General features: G+C 42.0%; 1 protein-coding gene across 1 annotated transcript in view; it reads right to left on the bottom strand.

Annotated features, from left to right (window-relative positions):
• Window positions 1-21572, bottom strand: part of UNC93A (unc-93 homolog A) — a 35647-nt gene extending 14075 nt beyond the window's left edge. Inside the window, exons 1-3 of the mRNA XM_083366416.1 lie at window positions 21549-21572; window positions 6827-6992; window positions 4970-5151 (exon numbers count right to left, since the gene is read on the bottom strand). Of these exons, the coding sequence (XP_083222542.1) occupies window positions 4970-5151; window positions 6827-6913 (269 nt within the window). The 5' untranslated portion in view covers window positions 6914-6992; window positions 21549-21572. The remainder of the gene's footprint in view (window positions 1-4969; window positions 5152-6826; window positions 6993-21548) is intronic.
• Between the last annotated feature and the right edge of the window lie 287 nt (window positions 21573-21859).

The following is a 21859-nucleotide window of genomic DNA, read 5'->3' on the forward strand; positions in this document are numbered from 1 at the left end:
CTCTCTCTCTCTCTCTCTCTGTGTGTGTGTGTGTGTGTGTGTGTGTGTGAGAGAGAGAGAGAGAGAGAGAGAGAGAGAGAGAGAGAGAGAGAGATATTGAGATTTGCATGGAGGAATTAGTGTTATAGCAGTAGATGAACTTGCCCTTGTCCTGATATAAATGAAGATTTTCCATGAAGACATTGTGATTCTGGAATGTCTATCGCATCTACCTGAGTCTGACTGCCTAATATAATGAAATGCAGGATATTCCAGAGATGTTATGCTACTAGGAATGGATTAATATGCAGATAGCCCTCAGCATACGCCTCAACTTCCACAAACTGGATTCAGAACTTCCACTGCTAAGCAAGGCAGTTTTAAGTGAGTCATGCCCAATTTTATGAACTTTGTTGCTGTGGTTATCAAGCGCATCACCATTATCATTAAATGAATCAGGTAGTCATTAAGTGAATCCAGCTTTCCCTATTGACTGCTTGTCGGAAGCCAGCTGGGAAGGTCATAAATGGTAATTGTATGACTCTGGGATGCTGCAGCTATGATAAATACATGTCAGCTGCCCAAGCACCCCAATTTTGATCACATGAGCATTGGGACATTGTGAAGATTGTAAGTGCGAGGTCTGGTTGCAAGTTACTTTTTTCAGCACTGTCATACCTTTGAACAATCATTAAATGAATGGTGGTAAGTCAAGGACTACCTCTATTTATAAGATAAGATCACATAAAATAAGCCCTCATAAGAAGAAATAAGGTTTTTGAAAGTTTAATGGTCCAAGTCCAACTTATTTATGGCTGTGTAAAGCTACCTTGTTATATTTTTCTCACGTGATATTCTTGATTCTTTTGCACTCACTAGAGGTTGGTGGAAATTAAAATACATGGGTTACATAGCATTCTCCAGACTAGTGCCCTCTGGCTATGTTGGGGAGGGGTCTCCTCCCAGATTTCTACTGCTAACCTGGCCAAAGTTCTGGATGGAGATTTAAGGAATCTCCAGGATGCTCCATCACTGGAAGTTTTCAAGAAAAGATTGGACAACCATTTGCTTGGGATAGAATAAGGTCCCTATGATTCTATGAATTGTACTCCTGAGACATCATGGGTGGGGTGGAGTGGGGAGGATATCAGGCTGATAAAATGTTGGCTAAACTTCTCTTCCCCTACCCCAGGGGTCTTCAAACTTGGTCCTTTTATGACTTGTGGACTTCAACTCCCAGAATTCCTTAGCCAGGCACACTGGGAGTTGAAGTCCACAAGTCATAAAAGGGCTAAGTTTGAAGAGTCCTGCCATACCCTTTCTTTTTGAAATGTAATTATAACTCCTGTCGTTAGATGGTGCCTTTACTGGCTTTTGCTTGGTGTCACTTGGCTCAGGCTTTGTTTGCTAAAGGAGATGTAAGTGGTTGCCTCAGCTACAAAAGCAGTTGCTACACACTCTCCAGTGTATCTGTTTATTTGTTCTGCTTTTTTGTTCATGTTCTAATAGCTCATGAAAAGGGCTGCACGTGAGTGGCTGGGTTGTTTTGGTGAGAAGCCCTTCCCTGACATATCAGAGGTGGACTGGTTAAAAAAAAAAGACAAAGACAAAACCACAAACTGGAAATCAGCAAAACCATCTTAACCATCTATAGAATGGTCTAAAGCAACAGCTGCAGTTTTACAGATGGAAATTGTGGCAACCCAAATGGCTATCCTTCAAATCCAAAATTAGTAAGACTATTTGATCTCTGATTCTCCCAGTGTCTTACTTTAAGTACATTTGAAAATGATCTCAGTGTGTGTGAAGAAATGCTCAAAGCTAAGTGAGGCAGAAGAAATACACCAAAGTTATTCACCACAGATCTGATCTTCTCTTTCTTTTCTCCTGTTATTCCAAGGGCAGGGAACTGTTGCTATACTTTCATTCCCTATTTCAGTGGTGGCGAACCTATGGCACGCGTGCCAAAGGTGGCACTCAGAGCCCTCTCTGTTGGCAAATGTGCCACTGCCGCTGCCAGCAGCAGGTCCATCAGGCCGCCACCACCACCCGGAGCAGAAGCCCTGCCCAGCACAAAGGAGGCGAAGTGTCCGACTAGCAAGCTCAAGTAGAGGTGGTAGAACAGAGGTCACCAACCATTGTTGATTGACGGACTGGAAGAAAAGGGAGGGGAAAGCATTTTACATGCATACATGCGCACACAGGGCCGCAAGCATGCATGCGCAGTGAATGGGGTGGGGCTAGTGCCTGCATGATACTCACTAGTTCTGTCCCATTCTTGCATGGCACAGTGCCTTGTATCTGCACCCCACGGTGCGACAGTGGCCGTTTTTGTGTCTTGCTGCATGGTGGCCCGTTTTTGTGCCCCCGGGTTTTGCGTGCCAGATGCGGCACTTGGAGATGCCTCCCTGCCCCTTCCCCGAGGGCACCACAATGGTGATGTGGCCCAGGCACTTTGCAATAAATAAGTGGGTTTTGGGTTGCGGTTTAGGCACTTGGTCTCTAAAAGGTTCGCCATCACTGCCCTATTTCCATTGCCAATAAGAGCTCTATCCATATTGAAATTGGTATCATTCTGAGGCCTGGCCTGATCTCAAATATTTAAAAGCTCTCTCTTCTCTTCATCAATTGAGGACACGAAGCTGGTTCCAGGCAGTTATATCTGCTTCTCTGAGTGAGGGTAGTTTCCCTGCCATCTTGAAAGAGGCGGTGGTGAGGCCTCTCCTCAAGAAGCCTGCCTTGGACCCAGCTGTGTTGAACAACTTTTGTCCGGTCTCCAACCTTCGCTTTCTTGCGAAGGTTGTTGAGAGTGTGGTGGCGCATCAACTCCCTCTGGTCCTTGATGAAGCGGATTATCTAGACCCGTACCAATTGGGTTTCAGGCCTGGGTACAGCACGGAGACGGCATTGGTCGCTCTGGTGAATGATCTCTGGAGGGCTCGGGACAGGGGATATTCCTCTGTCCTAGTCCTATTAGACCTCTCAGCGGCTTTCGATACCATCGACCATGGTATCTTGCTGCGGCGTCTCAGGGGATTGGGAGTGGGAGGCACGGTTTTGCAGTGGTTCTCCTCCTATCTCCTGGGACGTTCGCAGTTGGTGTTGACAGGGAGGCAGAGGTTGACCTCGAGGTCTCTCGTTTGTGGAGTTCCTCAGGGGTTGGTCCTCTCGCCTCTCCTGTTCAACATCTATATGAATCCGCTGGGTGAGATCATTCGTGGCTTTGGAGTTGGGTATCATCAGTACGCTGATGATACCCAGCTTTTCATTTCGACCCCAAACCACCCCAGTGATGCCCTCGACGTGATGTCCCATTGCCTGGAGGCGGTTCGGGTCTGGATGGGGAGGAACAGACTTCAACTCAACCCCGACAAGACTGAGTGGCTTTGCATACCGGCATCCCGGGTTATTCAGGATATTCCATCTCTCTCTATGGGGGGTGAACTATTACCCCCCCGTAGATAGGGCTCGCAACTTGGGAGTCCTCCTAGATTCACGGCTCACTCTGGAAGACCACATAGTGGCTGTGACTAGGGGGGCCTTCGCCCAGATTCACCTGGTGCGCCAGTTGCGGCCCTATCTAGACCGGGATGACTTATGTACGGTCACTCACGCACTCGTGACCTCTCGTCTAGACTACTGCAACGCTCTCTACATGGGGCTGCCCTTGAGGACCACTCGGAGGCTCCAACTGGTACAGAATGCAGCCACGAGAGTTGTGTTGGGAGTCTCCCAATACTCCCATGTTACACCTCTGCTCCGTGAGCTGCATTGGTTGCCAGTTGTCTTCCGGGTGAGATTCAAGGTACTGGTAATGGTGTTTAAGGCCCTACATGGCATGGGTCTGGAGTACCTTAGGGAACACCTGCTGCCGGCATCAACTTCCCTCCGTCCTGTGCGTTCCCACAGAGAGGGCCTCCTCAGGGTGCCACTGATCAGAGAATGTCGATTGGTGGCCCCCAGGGGGAGGTCCTTCTCTGTGGGCGCCCTGGAGCTATGGAATCGGTTACCGGTTGAGCTCCAGATGGTGCCCGATCTTCGCTCCTTCCGTTGCGATCTAAAGACATTCTTATTTGAACAAGCCGGCCTGGCCTGATGGGGGATGGGGGGGTTATTGTTATTTTAATATTTGTATTTACTGTTTTTAGTGGGCATATATTTAATCCTTTTTAACTTTTGTATCTCTGTATTTTTTATGCTTGCCCTGTTCACCGCCCTGAGTCCTCCGGGAGAAGGGCGGTATATAAATATTATAATAATAATAATAATAATAATAATAATAATAATAATAATAATAATAATAATAATAATAATAATAATAATTATCTTAGGGAGCTGAAGGCCCCTATTTCATTATTTAAAAACTTACATACAAAGTTGTCTATTGGCTCTGTTCATTTGCAGATCTTGGCATGTCATAAAAAACTCAGTTCTGTCCTTCAAGTCAATAAAATTTCACACCACTTCTATAGATATTTTTTCCATTCTTCTTCCCAGCTGCTATCTGCTGCTTCCTCAGGTATCAGTAATGTTTATAGCCTTAAAGCATTCATTAAAAACATTTGTCCTATCAAATCCTAAAGTACTTTTGTGAAGCCCAAACCATCTAATGAACAAATATCCACCTATTTACTCTGTAGCTATACATTTCCCAATTTAGTTCGATTCAATTAGATTTTTCATGGTGGTATCCCCCTACAGATCAGTCAGCCAGAAATTATATCTGTTGTCCCAAATATGGGGAAGAGAAGGCAGAGCTGGGGAGTGGAGTTAAGTATGTCATCAGTTTAGAGTCCTTGCATTCTCACAAGCATTCCAAGTCCAATTCCTCTTGAATTCTGTTATCTGGTGCCCATTTAGTTCAGGTGACCAGATTCTTGTTTATCGGCTGGAATAAATCTTTTACGCTGCAACCTTAAGAATGATCCTAATTCTTTGTGTTTGGCACAATGCATTGCAAATGTCGTAGGAATTAGGAAATACTCATTACCAGCTGGCATAGAAGTTTCCCAACGAGAATGTAATATAGCAGCACATGGAGACTACAATGGTCCACTTGCATCCAAATTTCTTAATGACGACTGATGGGAGAAACATGGAGGACAGAATGAGAGCAGTGTAGATCACACTCAGGGAAGCAACTCCCAGGCCTTCTTCAGAGTGGAGGCTGCTCTGTACAGACAAAATGCAACAGAGGCACATATTTATAGTAAACACGATAATGCATGGGGGACAATGATTGATAAAAACAGAGGAAGACACAGTTAAGCCAGAAAGGTTTGGCAATGAAACCATGATATCAAACACATATGACAAATGCATTGTCATCACAAAATGCTGCCTTAGCTTACTGTGTCCTGACCTCTGAAGAAGTCAGAGCATTTGGGTGATGATGTTTCATCAAGCCTCCCTCCATGGGTGCCCACAGATTAAGGCCCTCTACTGGGGCATCCAGACTCATCAGTCTTAATTGTACAGAGCAATGGAAATACATAGTGTCTCTTGCCATGGGGCAGTTTTAGAAAGGAAGCAGATTGACCAAGCCACCAATTGCCACCAATAATCAATTAAAGTGCTAATGTTTATCCAAAGCTATTCCAGCCTGAGAAAGTTAGGTGGTAAGTTCTTGTAATGTGAGAAAGACTTTTCTGAGGGAACAAACAGATAAGAGGGTGCATGGCCCACAGCGGCATAATGGACAGAGAAAGTGACCTTGTTGTAATCTCTTTCAGAAGCTGCAAAGGAGATGGCAGGAGTTTTGTACTTTCAGAATTGTAAGGATTTGAATCTTCGAAAGGAATCTTACAATAAGGAAGTATTAGCAAATCTGATAGTGTTTTCTATCTGGTCTGCCTGGGATGATTGATAGTTTATGTCAGGGGTCTTCAAACTTGGCCCTTTTATGACTTGTGGACTTCAACTCCCAGAATTCCTCAGCCAGGCACACTGGTTTATGTAGTCATGAAAGGGCAGCAGGCTGTTGGGAATGAATGTTGTTGAAAGGTGATAGATGCTGAGAACTTTCTGCCCTGATACAACAAAAATTATTTGGTCACACCACCAGGATCACTGCTCTTATCTTGAGGCACTTATGATTTATTTCAATTTGTGGGTTAAAACTTTCCTCCATTATGAAACCTCACATCATCTGTTTGAAAACAATAGCATTTTGCCTCTGAAAATCAGGTTTTCCCAAGGCAGCATACAGAACATTAAAATTACAGAGAATAGTTTTAACAGCAATTAAAAGACACAATAAAATAAATAAAGCAGCCACCAGAGTGGTTAATCATTTTTATGCAATATATATTTAGTATGATAAGTATTATATGAATACACATCACAAATGCACAAATGCATAGGTATATACAAATGTACATGATCAGGAAAAAATAAATAAAATAAAAATAAAATGTGAAAAGCAAATGAATTTATATCAGTTCTATATAAGGTGGTAGCACAGTTGGTAAAACATCAGCCCACAACCATTGTGTCACATGGCACTACTTAAAAGCCACATAATGGTTAGCATCCTAAACATTTTAGGTCCATACCCTTCAATCAATCAAACAAAAAAAAAGAGAGAGAAGAGAAGAGGAGAGGAGAGGAGAGGAGAGGAGAGGAGAGGAGAGGAGAGGAGAGGAGAGGAGAGGAGAAGGGAAGGGAAGGGAAGGGAAGAGAAGAGAAGAGAAGAGAAGAGAAGAGAAGAGAAGAGAAGAGAAGAGAAGAGAAGAGAAGAGAAGAGAAGAGAAGAGAAGAGAAGAGAGCACGTACAATTCATTCTCTGCATATTCTGGAATGGATAGTGCTCAACAGGATCTCATAGATCCAAATACAGTTCACCTACCTGAAGGTTCTGGAGCCCTCCATAAGCAGTAAAGAGAAATGTGAATCCAAATGAAATCACAATAACGTTTTTCAGATATGAGTCCATAGCTGAGTCATAGAAGTTCCCAATGGAGAAACCTGAGAGATGAGGGTCTAAGAATGGCTGGATTCTAGCTTTCCTTCACCTTGAATATAAAGGAGTCATGTTAGCTATATGAATACCTGCCCACGAACATTGCCTTCTTCAGCTTTGAAAATGTTACAATTCTGGTAGCACTGGGAAGAAATGGTGCCAATTAACCTGTTGTGAAGTATTGATAGGGCTCCACAGAAGGCACACAACTTTTGTATGAAGTCTTCTCTAAAATTTTGTAAATCATTTCCAGCCACAAGGCAACTTTCTAGATTGCTTTTTTTTAAAAAACAGCTCTCCCTTCCTTGCCCACTCACGCTGAAGGAGGAGTATATTTTAAGAAACAGGTGGGTGGGATACAGTTTTGGCTTACCATTCCATTGAAAAGGTCACTTGGAAAGCTGTAGCATTTACTGTTTCCCAAAACAGTGTTCCTCAAAATATTTTCTTCCAGATATGTTGGAGTGCAAATCCCATCTTTCCCAGCTATTAAATATCTCTATGCAACAAACACCACATATGTGCTGCACACTAAAAAAAAAGAATTTGTATACAACAAGCCATATTAAACCAATCTGCACAGAATGAGAAGCTGAGAGATCAACAGATATACTGTGGAGTAGAAACCCAGGAGAAGAATACAGATACAAAGCAGGACCAAGAACACATACATTTAATAACTAATTAATAAATAAGCAAATAAATAAAATCATGCCAAGCATAAGGAAAATCTAGGTAAATGTAAACAATTCAAGACAAATGCCTTTATGACTCCAGGAATAGCTTCTATATAACCACGGCTATGATTGAATGCAAGAATATATTTTATAAATCATGGTTCACAAACAATCGTGTACGGTATATAAATTCAGTTAAGATCACTGTTTTTTGCCTCAGCATGCCTCACAAATCCTCAGGTGTCAGTGGATCCAGATCACAACTAGCCTGTTCAGTTAATTCTGCAGAATTTTCCAACTTGTTGTGAGTGAATCTTCCTTTACTTGTCAAGGCTGAAAAGTTGTTGTTGTTTTTGTACCAAGCTCTAAAATGTACCTCAAAGGCCTGTGGTATGTCAGCATTGACACTCGGTTAGTTTTTTTTTTTTCCTGTCAGGGCACCTAAGATTAAACTGACTCCAAAGGAGCCCAGATAGTCTTTGTCTGTCTGTCTCAGCTCTTATATATGCAGAGAATTTAAAGAATGTCCTCTTAAATCCTTTCCTTTACTACAGCAATGCAGGCCTGACACAATAATTTGCTATAGAATGGACATTTCTAGCAAATGAAGGAACATCTTTATGTAGCCTAAAGAGAAAAAGAAAAAGAAAGAGCTCAATTTTTCCTTGAAGTTCATTTTTCCTTTCTCTAAACTTATTTCAGTTTATTAATGCCCTTCTTTACATTTCCATTTAAATATTCATACAACTTTAACAAACATTTGGGGTGTATTATCAGCTACCTTAAAACATGGCTTTCATTCATCTTAATAGTCTCACATGTGAAAGTTTATGAAACTTTTCTTCAGTACCATGACTGCAGTGCTCCACTGCACTCCCGCAGATTGCTTGCGTTTGCATTGCATGCTAAGCCATCGTGATTTACAATCTTGACAGCTGCACTCATCTGTACCAAGCAAAAAACTAAACAATCTGCATCATGGCTTAATGTACTGTATGAACTCAGTCTGATATATGTTAGCAGCATTTGCAAAATATGTCTTCTACATTCAGTCAATCAAATCTAGCAGGGATTAAGAAAGATGCTCTCTTTTGAACAGGAAACATTCAGTTTTAGTTTGACAACCAGAGAGCTGAGCTGACTGAGTCTTTGCAAAGATGGAAAATGAAATTTCTTTCTCAACCACCTCAAGAAAAGAATGGCAGCCCAGGACCATCACGTCACTGGAGCTCATGTAGAAAAAGCTGAAATTGAAACTGGGATCAAAACCATCTTATTCTTCACACACACACACACACACACACACACACACCAATGTTAAGTTTGTTGCTTTGGTAGCTGATCTGCTGCAATCTCTTTTTATTTCTCCTCTCCCTTACCCCACTTTCATCTCATCACTATAAACTATAAACTGATATTCAATATGGAACATTTTGTCCAGAGCTGGATCACAATGATTTGTGCCAGCTCTGTTTAGATAATTGCAAGCTTTGGCAAAGCAGATGGATGTGAGGACTTTTCCACAGAGGAAAGTGGGAAGGCTGAGTTTCAGATGATTCCAGAGGTCAGAAGGAGATTGAAATATTGACTCATGCAAACTGTCCTTTACATATCTACTCATGCAATCTTCAGCAAGGTTCTCATCATCTTCATGTAGGACTTGTAACATGAAAAAGGAGGCACTGTGATATCATTCAGTAGCTAATGTCAGATTTTGGTCTGGGAGACCAGCAGCCAATTTATTTTCTATTTTTCCAAAGACTCAGACAGCAATGCTCTTTGGTTGTCAAACTGAAGCTGAAAGTTGCCACCTACCGAGTCATATCTTGATTCATCTGGCCCATGAATTAGCTCACCTGTTCGAAAGAGCATCTTTCTCAATCCCTGCTAGATTTGATTGACTGAACGTAGGAGACACCTTCCTGGAAAAACAGGTCTTCTATTAGTAATCTATGGTATTCTTCCCCATTAATAATCTCTCACATGGGTGACTGATAAGACCTTTTTTCTAAATACTCTATATCAGGGGTCTTCAAACTTGGCCCTTTTATGACTTGTGGACTTCAACTCCCAGAATTCCTCAGCCAGCGTGCCTGGCTGAGGAATTCTGGGAGTTGAAGTCCACAAGTCATAAAAGGGCCAAGTTTGAAGACCCCTGCTCTATATACTTGTGGATAAGCCAAGAATTTTTAAGTACCAAAATATACCCCCTAATCTGAGTTTGGTATATCTGCAAATAGGCTTATCCATGAGTATACAGTATATGGTAGGTTTTTCCCTCAGCCTTTTAAAAGTACCTGCATATCCTGAATATACTTGTGAATAAGCCAAACCACAGATAAGTTGACCCTTGAATTTACAGTATTTCCAAAATATCATGGAAAATGTTCCACCGCTGGATATGCTAATTGTGAAAATTTAAACATATGAAATTTCAAAGGTCAGCTTATCTGTAGGTGGCATATTTTTCATGGTATTTTGGATATAAATTTAATAGTCAGCTTTTCCGCTGATGGGCTTACATGTGAATATATACTGTACCACAATACAAGCAAAAAGCTGAATGCTATAATTATTCTCTTAAAATAATCACAATTATCTTGTATCTGCATCAAAAAGTAATTCAACTTATTGCACTCTTAACATTTTCTTAATATTATTGAATTGGTGTGTATATATATATATATATATATATATATATATATATATATATATATATATATATATATATATATATGCGGTGGCTCAGTGGGTTAGGACGCTGAGCTTGTCAATCAGAAGGTCGTCTAACAAATGGACAACCAGAAGTTTGGTCAGGGCCTCTGGACTCCCAAAATTCTGTTATCTCAGACCTTTTGATAAGACCACCGGGATAGCTGTGAAACTGACCAGAAGGAGCCTTAAAATGTCAGCTCTGGAGATAAGGTTTAAAAAAAAACCTGATCCAGAAAATCAGATATCTGGTCATGCTCTTATAATACTTTGAAAATACTCCCTTGTGATTCTCCAATTTAGTTTCATCAGCTCCAAAAAAAGACTGTCTCCCCAGGGCTTTATTCACCATTTCAGATGTTGATTTTCCAGTCCTAGCAGTCTTCCTGAAGCTTTTTAGTCTGATGGTACCTAATCAGGGTGAGAGCTGGATACACTGAAGGGCAGATATATCACATTGTATCAATAGATAGCTAGATAGACAGTCTCTCTCTCTCTCTGTGGTATTTTTATTATTATTATTATTATCATTATTATTATTATTATTATTTTATTAATTTAATTTGTATACCGCCCTTCTCTCAAGAGACTCAGGGCGGTGAACAGGGCAATACATAAAAATTAGATACAAAAATTAAAATTATTAAAACATGATTAAACAATGCCCATAAATAATACAAATTTAAAATTGAAGTCATTTATAAAAATCCCACCCCGTCCTATCAGGCCAGGCCAGCTTGTTTAAAGAGATGGGTTTTAAGATCGCGCCGGAAGGAGCGGAGATCGGGCGCCATCCGGAGCTCAACCGGAAGATGGTTCCATAAATCCGGTGCACCCACAGAGAACGCTCTCCCCCTGGGGGCCACCAGTCGGCATTCTTTGACCGGTGGCACCCTGAGGAGGCCCTCTCTGTGGGAGCGTACTGGGCGGAGGGAAGTTGACGCCGGCTGCAGGTGCTCCCCAAGGTATTCTGGACCCATGCCATGGAGGGCTTTGTAGGTCATTACCAACACCTTGAACCTTACCCGGAAGACAACTGGCAACCAATGCAGCTCGCGGAGCAAAGGTGTGACATGGGAGTATCGGGAGACCCCCAGTACAACTCTCGCGGCTGCATTCTGTACCAGTTGGAGCCTCCGAGTGGTCTTCAAGGGTAGCCCCATGTAGAGAGCGTTGCAGTAATCAAGACGAGAGGTCACGAGCGCATGAGTGACCATGCGCAAGGCATCCCGGTCTAGATAGGGCCGCAACTGGCGCACCAGGCGAACCTGGGCGAAGGCCCCCCTAGTCACAGCTACGATATGGTCTTCTAAGGAGAGTTGTGAATCTAGGAGGACTCCCAAGTTGCGAGCCCCATCTACAGGAGATAATGACTCACCCCCCATAATGAGGGGTGGGATATCCTGAATATCCCGAGATGCCGGTACGCACAGCCACTCCGTCTTGTCAGGGTTGAGTCGAAGCCTGTTCCTCCCCATCCAGACCCAGACCGCCTCCAGGCACCGGGACATCATGTCGAGGGCATCACTGGGGTGGTTTGGGGTCGAAATGAAAAGTTGGGTATCATCAGCATACTGATGATACCCAACTCCAAAACCACGAATGATCTCACCCAGCAGTTTCATGTAGATGTTGAATAGGAGGGGTGAGAGGACCGACCCCTGAGGAACTCCACAAGCAAGAGGCCTCGCGGTCGACCTCTGCCCCCCTGCCGACACCGACTGCGAACGTCCCAGGAGATAGGAGGAGAACCACTGAAGAACCGTGCCTCCCACTCCCAATCCCCTGAGACGCCGCAGCAGGATACCATGGTCGATGGTATCGAAAGCCGCTGAGAGGTCTAATAGGACTAGAACAGAGGAGTATCCCCTGTCCCGAGCCCTCCAGAGATCATTCACCAGCGCGACCAATGCCGTCTCCATGCTGTACCCGGGTCTGAAGCCCGATTGGTACGGGTCTAGATAATCCGCTTCATCCAGGACCAGAGGGAGCTGATGCGCCACCACACTCTCAACAACCTTCGCAAGAAAGCGAAGGTTGGAGACCGGACGAAAGTTATTCAAAACAGCCGGGTCCAAGGCAGGCTTCTTGAGGAGAGGTCTCACCACCGCCTCTTTCAAGGCGGCGGGAAAACTACCCTCACTCAAAGAGGCAGATATAACCGCCTGGAACCAGCCTCGTGTCCCCTCCCGGGCTGCATAAACCAGCCAGGAAGGGCACGGGTCCAATAAACATGTGGTGGAGCTCAGCCTCCCCATGATCCTGTCCACTTCCTCCGGAGTTACAGGATCGAACTCCTCCCAGGTGACATTGACAAGATCGCTCGTGTCCTGATCGTCCGATACTGCCCAGTCAGAGTCCAAACCGGTCCGAATCCGAGCGATTTTGTCTGACAGATGTTGACTAAATTCCTCGGCACGCCCCTGCAAGGGTTCCCCACTAACCTCCTGGTTAAGGAGGGAGCGGGTCACCCTAAACAGGGCGGCCGGGCGATTATCTGCGGACGCGATGAGGGCAGCGAAGTAGTTAGATCTTGCTACCCTCATCGCTGCGAGATAAGACCTAATATGGGTTCTTAGTTGCAATCGGTCGGATTCAGATCGGCTGGACCTCCAAACGCTCTCTAGGCCCCGTCTCCGACGCTTCATCTCCCGGAGCTCCGCGGAGAACCATGGAGCCCATTGGGATCTGCGCCGGGTCAGGGGCCGCAAGGGTACAACTCGGTCAAGTGCCTCCGTGGCCGTCCTTTCCCAGGCTTCCACTAAGGCATCTGCCGAGCTGTGAGCTGAGGAGGCACGTGGGTACCCCAGCGCTGCCTGAAACCTCTCAGGGTCCATTAAGCGCCTGGGGCGGAACCATCTAGTTGGCTCAACAACCCCACGGTGGGGAGTGGCAAAACGGAAGACCAGCCGCAGGAGATGATGATCGGTCCATGACAGGGGCATAACAATTGGGGAGCCCCCACCAAGATCATCTAACCACCGACCAGATAAGAAAACCAAGTCAAGGGTTTGGCCTCCCTCATGAGTCGGTCCATGAATTACCTGCGTCAGGTCCTTGGCCGTCATGGAAGCCATGAACTCCCGAGCTAACTCAGATGCTCCTCCCAGGGATGGTAGATTGAAGTCTCCCAAAACCATAAGTTTGGGAAACTCAATCACCAGCCCTGAGAGGATATCGAGAAGCTCAGGCAGGGCTGCTGCTGCGCGACTAGGCGAAAGGTACGCGAGCAGCAAGCCCAACTGCGCCCTGGGACCAAACCTCAATAAGAGAGATTCACATGTGTATGAGAGAGAGAGAGAGAGAGAGAGAGAGAGAGAGAGAGAGAGAGAGAGAGAGAGAGAGAGAGAGAGAGAGAGAGAGAGAATATTTTGCAGTTTTTCTCCTTTTAAATGGCAATATCGTTGATAGGGCAACAATAGATCACATGTTTACATTAAGGATGCTAGCATGTGACTTAACACTAGCCATTATCCCTAAGTAAAGCCACTTTTGTCTCCCCCTTTTGCCCTCTGTTTGTGGTCTGTCAATTTTAGTCCATAAATAATAGCAATAACTTCTTACACAGAATGGTATTCTTCCTGGCCAGATTGAAAATACCCAGAGGGTGCCGGTACTGAATGCAGAATAATATACAAAGATGATGATGATGATCATCATCATCATCATCATCATCATCATCATCATCATCATTATTATTATTATTATTATTATTATTATTATTATTATTATTATTTGCCACCAACTTCAATGGACTTCAATATATTTTGATCGGGAGTGGTGAGGTGAAGATTTAAGTGCTCCTTGATGAGTTTTTATTTTATTTTAATAGCAATAGCAATAGCACTTAGGCTTATATACCACTTCATAGTGCTTTACAGCCGTCTCTCAGTGGTTTACAGAGTCAGCATATTGTCCCCAACAATCTGGGTCCCCATTTTACCAACCTCAGAAGGATGGAAATCCGAGTTAAACTTAAGCCCACCAAGATTGAGCTGCTGGCAGTTGGCAGAGTTAGCTTGCAATACATTCTAACCGCAGTAAAACTCTCCTACCTTACCTGTGGAGTTTAATAGGAGACTTCCATTTCCTGCTTTTTCTGTCTTATTTATTTCCAAGGAAATCAGTTAAGGAGAAAACATTGCAGCAACTGCAAGATGATTTTGATGGCAGTAGTAGACACCCACAGGCATTCTTAGAGCTCTGATCACAGTAGAGGGAAGTCACTGGAGACACAAGCTGCTAAATCTATTTCCGTTGCTGAATCCTCCTCCGCTTTCTTCTCCCCGACACTGCACCTAGACAATCCCCTCTTCTAATTTATTCAGTCAGGTAACCTTTTAAATTATATTTCCACCTCACCCACTACAAGTCTGATGGCTATTGTCCAAGAGTGGTGTTGGACACCTGAGCTGCTTTTTCAGAATCAAGGCAGAATCTTCTGAGACTGGTAGTTTTATGCTATTTAAAGTCTTATTCTATTTGAACACAAGTTCCCCCCCCCAAATAGAGAACTTTTATTATACGGTAGTCTCTCTTGACTTGACACACCGTACTGTTCCTGCAATATGCCTTTAAGCAGGAATGACAAGTGTGTTGCAATGCACTTCTGTCTTTCACAATCCTCACCTTAATTCCATATTTAATGATAGTGAACCGAAACATGCCAGAAGTGACCGCCCAAGTCACCTGGTTCCAGGAGGAAGGGAACGCATCAGCAAGGTTACTTGAGTCTACTCCCCAACTGACGCAGCAGGTTTGAGCAAAAAATGGCTCTGCAAGCCACACTATAACAATTGTCCCACAAATGGGCTGTAGACGTTTTGCCATCCCCTCTCCAATCCACACATTCTTGCTATGACATCATGCTTATGTTATTTTTGTCTTACAACTTTGGTTTCTTAATCATTATTTAGGGCATGACAATATGTGTAAACAAGAGCACAGAGTGAAATTAACATATTCCTAACAATAACATGGTTGATTTGCGGCTAGCATGTTGAATGAACCCAACCACAAGGTGTATAAAAAGATCCCTCTCCTGCCCCCCCCAGCGCAATTTACTTGAAAAGGAAAGCAATGCAGAAATTGTACTTTAAAAGTGCAGTTAATTATGCCATTTCCTAAAATGGCTGCCATTGAGAGCAATCTTCTTTTAAAATAAAAGCAGCATTTTTCTTAAACAGAATTGCATAAAGCCACATTAATGCCTATAAGCATTAAATCCAGAAGCACTTTAATGACTCCTTTTCTTTTTTAAAACAACAACAACAACTTGTGCTGGAGTGTATATGGACAAGAAAGAATAAAAATTTAACACAAAGCAGTTCATCTATTAAAACCTTTTATAAACAGGTGACAGGATAGGCCAAGTAGAGGCCTTTGTAATGTAGTAATTAGCAAACAAAATCTGATAAAATCCAATCTTTTTAAAATGTACCTCTTTTCATCAGAGATGGTATTCACTTGCAGTAGAATCTTTACAGTCGTCATGAGCCAAACATATTTTTTAATTCTCTTGGTTTCTGAACAGAACTAAGGTAGTCCTCAACCTACAACAATTTGTTTAGTGACCATTTGAAGTTACAACATCAGTGAAAAAGTGACTTGTGAGTGGTTTTCACACTTAAAGACCATTGCAACACCTTTACAACCACATGGTCAAAATTCAGAACCTTGGTAACCGGCATGTATTTATGATAGTCACACAGTCTTGGGATCATGTGATCACCAGTGTGACTTTTCCAGTCAACTTCCAACAAGCAAAGTCAATGGGGGAAGCCAGATTCGCTTAATGATTGCACGATTCACTTAACAGCTGTAGCAATTCACTTAACAACTGTGGCAAGAAAAGTCATAAAATGGACAAAACTGCCTTGCTTAGTAACAGAAACTTTGGGCTCAATTATGGCCATATGTCAAGGACCACCTGTATTAGAACAAGAATTTGTAACCATTCCGTTCTGGTGGGAGAGCTGCCTCACACCAAATATATGGAAACTATTGCTGCATCTACCAGTAAAGAGCTCCGGTGATGTTTGATAATTGAGGAGGCATCCATCCTCTTCTTTCAGCAGATATTCCATGAAATATCTCATGTTCAATGTGTTTAACATCTCATTATTAACCTGATACCGATACAAAGTTATAGGCAGCTCCTTAATAAATAGAGAAATTGGACAACCAGATCAAAAGAACCTCAATAATCTAACCAAAAAAAGGTCAAATTACAAGAGAAGGACTCTGGCAAATGAAAAGCAGTGGACCCATTCTCCCACATTTCTATGGATACCCAGAAATGCACAAGTCCAACATAGACTCTTTGTCCAATTGTATCATTCTGAGAGACCCTAATTTATAATGTAGACAAAGAACTCACACACACACAAACAAAAAACTTGGACATCTCACAGAGGAGAGTAAATACCCCACCACAGTGATTGCAAAAAATCAAAGCCCTAAAAATAGAGGAAGATGAAATTATAGTTTTATCTAATGTCACATCACCATTCATGTCTATAGATTGAGAATTAGGAAAAGAATCCATGGCATCAGTGCTACATAGCATATATGACTTATACAAATACACTAAAATTGAAATACCTAGAATCATAAACCACATCAACCTCTTTCTCACCTCCACTTTGATGGAGAAACATACCAATAAATCAGAGGCACACCTATTGGAATGCCACTCTCAGGATTCATAGGAGACATTCTAATGTAGCGTAAAAAACTATAGCACTCCCACACATGAAACCAAACATATGGATCTAGTATGTAAATGACACTTTTGTCTTAATAAAAAAAAAGAACAACACGAGACAATCAATAATATCTTCAAAGGAATAAAATTGACAAAGCAACAACTACTTTTCTGTATACCCTCATCAGTAGAGGAAACAATAGCAAATGAGAAGCACAAGTCTATTGAAAAACAGCCCATACTAGCCAGTGCTCCATTACCAAAGTAACAATCCAACCTCCCATAAGAGGAACTGTATAGAAATATTATTCCGAAAAGCACAAATGCACTGCAGCAACCTGGAATACCAGAAAAAAGAAACAGATCACTTATACAACATCTTCCAACAAAATAGATACCCATGCAACTTTATCAAAAAGTGCCTGACCATTTAACTGACTGTAGCACAACCAACGCAAGCTACGAAAAGGATAACACTGCCATACATCAAAATCATCTCAGAAAAGAACCAACAGATTATTACAACCACACAGCATCATGTAGCACACAAACCAATTTAAGCCCTCCAAAACAACTCAACGAAACCAACAGAGCCAGTAGCACAAGAAGGAGAAACAGGAGTCATCTGCAGTACAACATACAATTTAAGGACTGTAACAGCCAGTAGGTAGGACAAGCAGAAGACTAGCAGAGCATATCCATGAAGGCCAGTCAGAAGACTTGATAAAATAATCTCACTTGATGAAATAATCTCATGTCCTCTTCATTAGTCAACACCCAGATAAACAATGATTAACAGCACACAAACAATTAACCAGAAATCAATACCTTAATAAGGAGCCACCAAGGAGAAAACCACACCTCCACTGAACCTAGCAGGGCAAGCTACTGTATATAAACTCTGAATGGCTTTAAAGCATAGAGTTTGTGGCTCCTGGGGTAGCAGGCAGTCATGAATATTTATGACCATTGAATTTGCAGCCATTGAATGGAACAAACAAAGCGTAGAGGATTGCAACATGGATGTGTTGGGCTCACAGTGCAAGAATGCCTCACATGACAGAAGACAGTCGATTCTTATATCTCTTTATGCAACCATTGGGTCAATAACTGTTACTATATCATACCATAATTGTATAATCTCCTATCCTTTGCACATTTTTAGAATAAGCATCACCCATGCCACATTTTGAACGGTAACAACATTGCAGTAATGGGTGGCACAGTGGTTAAAATGCAGTATTGCAGGCTAATTCTGCTGACTGTGAGCAGTTTGATCCTGACTGGCTCATGGTTGACTCAGCCTTCCATCCTTCTGAGGTCAGTAAAATGAAGATCCAGATTGCTGAGGGCAATATACTGACTCTGCAAACCACTTAAAGAGGGCTGTAAAGCACTGTGAAGCGGTATCTAAGTCTAAGTGCTATTGCTATTTCTAATTACAACTAAGAATAAGTTTCACAGATTTTAACATGATTTATGTCTCAGTAATAATTCTTAGAATCTGTTCAGCCTATTCTCTAAGCCAAGCACCTGTGAGCTTTTGTACAAGTTCAGGCAAAGAATGAGCTAGATGTGGATGAGTTGGTTTTGCTGCTCCCTTATTTTGGAAAACAACTTGGCACACTCCTTTTCCAATAAATTTCCATTTTCTTGTGCAATATCTGTTATAGTACCACTACAATATGATATAGCCAGAATTGGAACATGATCAATTTAGGTTCATTGTGAAAAATATTCATGGTAGCAAGATACCCCATTAGCAACCTAATCAGATAAAGCCTATCCAGTAATGATCTTAATGTTAGAAATAGATTTTAGTCCAGAAAGTCTGAAACAATAGTTCATCTAAGCAAAAGTAATGGCTTTAAAGATAGGGGATTTAATATTCAGCCTCTGTTGCTTAGATTAAACAAAAAGAGGAGCCTATCATCATGGCAGAATGAAGAGTTGATGAATAGGACAAGGAGAGGACTTGAGATCACCTACAAGTGCTCCAGATAGTTGCTCCTTATTGGAGCTCAAGCTGGGAAGGGTTGGTTTAGAGCTTTGGGAGATATGGGAAGAGCTGTCTTGCTCAGACTGTGGTGGTGCCTTTGAAAAGACATTAAATTCACATAGTTTCCTCTCTCTCTCTCTCCCCTTCTCTCTCTCCCCTCCCTCCCTCTCTCTCTGTACTATAGGCAGCCAAAAGGTTTGATCGGACTAAGGGTCCAAATAAATTTGAAATAAGATTTTGGAATTAATTATAAAGAATCCTTCCTATGGGAAATGCTTTTATTTTGAAACATAACATTTTAAAAATTAGGCGCTAGAGGGAATTAGAGGGAGACTGTATAGATTACAATTCAAGGAGAACATTTAAACTCAATTTAAAATTATGGAATAAAGCAAAATATTTTACTGTAAGATAAATTGAACGAGTGTCTGTTCTATAGATATACTATATCTAAAAGATGCTATCTAAAAGATGCTATTTTTATTTTATTTTAATTCCATTTATATCCCGCCCTTCTCCGAAGACTCAGGGCAGCTTACAAGCTTAGCAGTAGCCTTCATTCTATGTATATGCCTGCTTATTAGGGCTTTCACAGACCTCCCAAGCGGCATTATTACAAAGTCAGCTTAATTGCCCCCAACAATCTGGGTCCTCGTTTTACCTACCTCGGAAGGATGGAAGGCTGAGTCAACCTTGAGCCTGGTGGGATGCGAACCTGCACTAATTGCAGGCAGCTGGTGTTACTTAAGGAGGCATTAGCCCACTGCTCCACCAAGGCTATGGAAGAGGAGCACGTTGTACCTAACGAGTGAGACTAATTTCACTGATTTTAGAAAAGAAATTGGCTTATGTTTTAATAATTAAAAGGGGGATACAAGAAATAAACTGAAAGAGTGACCTGGATAACCTTCCTATAGTGGATTTAACAAATGAGTTTTGTTAATTTTGAAAAATTTTATGAAAGGCGAAAAGAAAAAAGTAAATCAAGTTCAATGACACTATTTGATGGGGCTAAAGAATAAGATGTTAGAAGTAAAAAAATAAGGAATATAAAACTGTTTTATTTGATCAAGGTTAAAAGAGATATATTGCTATTTCTGACAATCCCTATAGACTTTTGCTGATATCAGGACAGAAATGACAATAGTTTATGAGAGAGTGAGGATATAGGAAGAAGATACCATATTTTGTGTTTTAAGAGAAATTACTAAAAAATTTTATACTTGTGATGAAGTTGAGAAGTCACTTCTTTACATATGTCTTTTTTTCTTTACTATATTATTTTTTCTTTCTTTTCTATTTTTCTTTCTATTTTCCCCCTTTTTTCTTCCTTTTTTGCACTTTCTGCTTTTTCTTTTTACTATTCTTTTTTTCAATTGCATTAATTTTTACTGTTGCAATTATAATAATTAATTTACCATAAAAAAAGAAATTCTATAAGGCTAGCCACCAGGTGTCATTAAAGTATAAGTCTGCAAAGCAGTGGTCAGCCTCGCCACCCTTCTGCACTTTGACAGTTAGGACAGCTTTTAAAAACAAACAAATTACACGAATGGAGACAAACAAGAGTTCTGCCATTTCAACAGCACAACAAACTGTGCAGCTGTGTTTTCAGGCCGCTGGCCAAGAGTATGTTGTTTTTCCTTTTTTTTCCTCCAGCTGCTACAAAGGGCTGACCCATGACAAGCCAAAAGGGAATATGTGTGTATGTGTGTGGGGGTGGGGTGGAGAGGGGGACATCCATACACAGCCAGCTAGCAGCACATCAAGATAAAACCACAAAAATGCAAATGCTTGAAAGCATGATGCAGAGATACCGTTGCTTGCCTTGAACTATCACAATCCTGACTCCTCTTGGCTGGTTTCCCTACACTAAATAAAGCTAAGCAAGGTCTGGCTGCTGTGGAGGAGGAGAGGAAGATATTCAGCCTAATCTGCTTCAGAGCTTGCTTAGCTCTTTCATTTGTTTCCTCCAGAGTCACGGAGGATAATGTTTGACACTTTTGAAATCTTTGTGTGAGCGAGAAGATGTTCTTCTGATTGTCCCATGCCTTTCTTTCCTGCTTCCTGTCCTGAACAGGTATAGTTTTCAGCTGCTATTTTTTCTCAGCCAAAGGGCGGATCTGTAAGAGGGATGAACATCATCTAGAGCAGGGGTATTCAAGCTTGGCAACTTTAAAACTTGTGGACTTCAACTCCCAGAATTCCTCAGCCAGCTGGCTGAGGAATTCTGGGAGTTGAAGTCCACAAGTCTTACAGTTGCCAAGTTTGAAGACCCCTGCTCTAGAGCAGTGTTTCTCCAGCTGTGTGGTCTTCAATATCTTGCCTGGGAAATTCTGGGAGTTGAAGTCCACACAGATTAAAGTTGCCGACACACTGGTCTAATAATTTGCCTTACAGTCCAGCATTCCCTGGTGAGAATGGCCTTGGCGTCAGCTCCAGAAGATAAAGTTAGAGGTTAATTGAAGTGAATTTTGAACTGAGAACCAGGGTTAGAATAGATTAGAAAATTACCTTCTGTTATCTGGATGTTTTAATCCAAAGATGTTTCTGGTTCCCTGAAGCCAAGAATGAAGACATGCAATACATAATATATTTATTCTTTCTCTCCTTCTTTATTGATCTCATTTTGTTACAAGATGGGTAGCAAACAAACAAACAAACAAACAAATAGATAAATGGCAGTTTGTAGTTTTGTTGTTTGTGGTATGCTAGCACTGCTCTAAAATATTTTTTTTCTTTCCAGGTCTTATGAAGTTGCAGAGGAAGCTATTATAAGAACTGTATGCTTAAAAAAATACATCAAAGACAGATAGCACTATCGG

Source organism: Vipera ursinii (genome assembly GCF_947247035.1).
Source record: "Vipera ursinii genome assembly, chromosome: 1".
Lineage (NCBI taxonomy): Eukaryota > Metazoa > Chordata > Lepidosauria > Squamata > Viperidae > Vipera > Vipera ursinii.